Genomic DNA, 2435 nt, shown 5'->3' on the forward strand with positions numbered 1-2435 from the left:
CATACATGTAAACAGACTTTTATGGGGCCCCCAGGAACTTGGGGCCCTAGGGAACTGTATTGCCTAAGATGCTGCTGCATCTTAGTGGTCATAATTCAGGGACAGTCCAGCATTTTGTAAATCCCACGGTGCACTGGGACAGGTCCAGTTTCCCAGTGGGAGCCGACCATCAGCCACTGGTTCTCCAATGCATTAGATCAGGGTCAGAGTTACAGTAAAGCTGCTCCATTATTGTTTGAAAAACATGAGATAGAAGAAAAGTTTGAGTGACTAAATCCTGCATTTAACAAAAATCAGGATCTGCTTTAACTTCAGTTCTGATTCACTGAATGAAGAAGAAATGAGGAAATAAACTGTTTATTTCTGATTTCAGCTCATATTCAGTCTCTGAGTTCATGAAAGAAATGAGATAATTAGTGATTTTTAATCTTCTACCTGTAGGAGTTTTTCTTCATGTCAATCTCGGCCCTGTTCTGTGGGCCCCCAGGGGCCTCTGAAAAGGTTCTCTGTTCTGCTGCAAACCCTTCAGATGCAGACATGAGGAGCAGAGTGATAAAGAAAGATGTTCCATGTCGAGCAGAACCTGAATCCATTTACCTGAAAGTTTTCCCAGTCCCTCCTCCTTCCTTCCAAAGGTTCCCTGTTGGTGCGTAAATGCGCGGAGGTGTGGCTCCGGCTCGGTTCGGATGACATCAGCCTCCTGCTGGGTATGTGCGCGCAGTGAGAGTCCGGCTCAGTTTGGCTCCAGGAGGACGCGGAGCTGCAGCCACCATGAAGGTGGAGGAGCTGTCTGAACGGAACCTGCAGCGCGCTGCGGCTCGGAGCTGATCCCGGACTCTGGGGCGTCCTGGGTTCAGGTTCTTCTTTGAGATCTTTCTGTGGAGCAGAACCGGAGCTCTGTGGGGGGTCAGAACCGGACAGGCGGGATGGATCCCCCCCGCTGGCCCCTGCTGCTTCTCTCCCTCGCTCTGTGGATCCAGGACGGGATGAGCCAACACCTGAACCACTTCATCCGGCCGGTTCCCAGCGACTCCATGCCCGTGGAGGTTCTGAAGGAGGAACCGGACCCGCTGTTGGACCCAAAGGAGAAGGACCTGAACGGGACTGAGCTCAGGAGCCTTCTGGGCAGCCACTTCAACCCGGACTTCATGTCCGTGTCTCCACCGGAGGACCTGTCCGAGGACGAGCTGGACCAGAACCTGAGGCTCTCCGGGCCGATGCCCAAAGAGATCCGAACCCTGGAGCTGGAGATGCTGTTCGGGAAGAAGCAGAAGGCGAACCGGAAGCTCCGCAGGATGCTGTGGTCCTACACGCTGTGCCCGGTGCTTTACGCATGGACCGAACTGGGTCTGCGGTTCTGGCCGCGCCACCTGAAGGTGGGGAGCTGCTACAGGGAGCGGTCCTGCTCGGTTCCGGAGGGGATGGTGTGCAAACCGGCCAGAGTGACTCATTTAACCTTCCTGCGGTGGTACTGCCCGCAGAAACGGCTGCAGAGATGCTCCTGGATCCACATCCAGTATCCGGTCATCTCCGAGTGCAAATGCTCCTGTCCGACCTGAGCAGCGGAACCTGCGGAACTTTATCTGAGCTTTATTTATGACATTTTAAATAAATTCCTTTTAAGCTCAGAGAAAATCACCTGAACGGATCAGATTTTCTATTTTATTCTAATTCCTGTAACAGAAGAATCGGTTCTGATCGGGTTTTATTTTTTCTCATCATTTCCACTGATTCCAGAAACAAACCAGGATGAAAAAAAAGTTAAATAATCTGAACTGTTTTGTTTAAAATAACTTTTTAAAAAAAGAAAGGAAGTTTTTAAAGTGCATTTAAAACCATTTATTGAATAAAAAAAAACTTTTTATCTGAACTCGTAAACCAATAAAAAATCTGATTTCATAAATATTTCTCTTTTTCAGTGAAAAAATTTGATATCTATAATTTTTCATGAATTAAACTCCTTTAAAAATATATTTTTCTGTCTCCATTTCTCAGCAAAGAAGAGCGGTGATAGAATATGTTTTTATTTAAATGTTTTTGGCATTTAATTAATCATATTCAGTTACTTTAACACATTTTGTTCATGTTTGCAGGGTAGGACATAAAAAAATGTCTTACAGTAACTAAACAGGATTGAATAAATGCCAAAAACAGATGCATTGTTGTTGTTTTTTACTGATGAAGCTCAGGTGTGTTTTACCTTTCTATGGAGAGGTTTCCTTACTTTCAGACTATTTTACATTTCATATTTCACATTTTTCTGCTGGTGAAGATTCTTAGTCATCCAGGTCATAGTGATTGCAAAAGTTTCCAAGTTGAACACTGGAAAAATGATCTAAAAATAAGAAAAAAATTCTCAAATTAAGTGTATCTACCCTTAAAGCGGTGATAGAATGATTCTATAGGGTATCTGGTCCTTCAGGTCTCTAATAGGG

General features: G+C 45.4%; 1 protein-coding gene across 1 annotated transcript; it reads left to right on the forward strand.

The window, feature by feature from the left end:
* Window positions 1-633: 633 nt before the first annotated feature.
* nog (noggin) lies at window positions 634-1752 on the forward strand. The gene has a single exon (XM_015371826.1). It carries the CDS (start codon window positions 927-929, stop codon window positions 1557-1559), a length of 633 nt encoding a protein of 210 aa, XP_015227312.1. The 5' UTR covers window positions 634-926; the 3' UTR covers window positions 1560-1752.
* The last annotated feature ends 683 nt before the right edge of the window (window positions 1753-2435 follow it).

This window comes from Cyprinodon variegatus, unplaced genomic scaffold (genome assembly GCF_000732505.1).
Source record: "Cyprinodon variegatus isolate N-32 unplaced genomic scaffold, C_variegatus-1.0 Scaffold65, whole genome shotgun sequence".
NCBI lineage: Eukaryota > Metazoa > Chordata > Actinopteri > Cyprinodontiformes > Cyprinodontidae > Cyprinodon > Cyprinodon variegatus.

Excerpts from the sequence above, each read along its gene's own strand:
- nog (XM_015371826.1), top strand. The coding sequence starts at position 927 with ATGGATCCCCCCCGCTGGCCCCTGCTGCTTCTCTCCCTCGCTCTGTGG.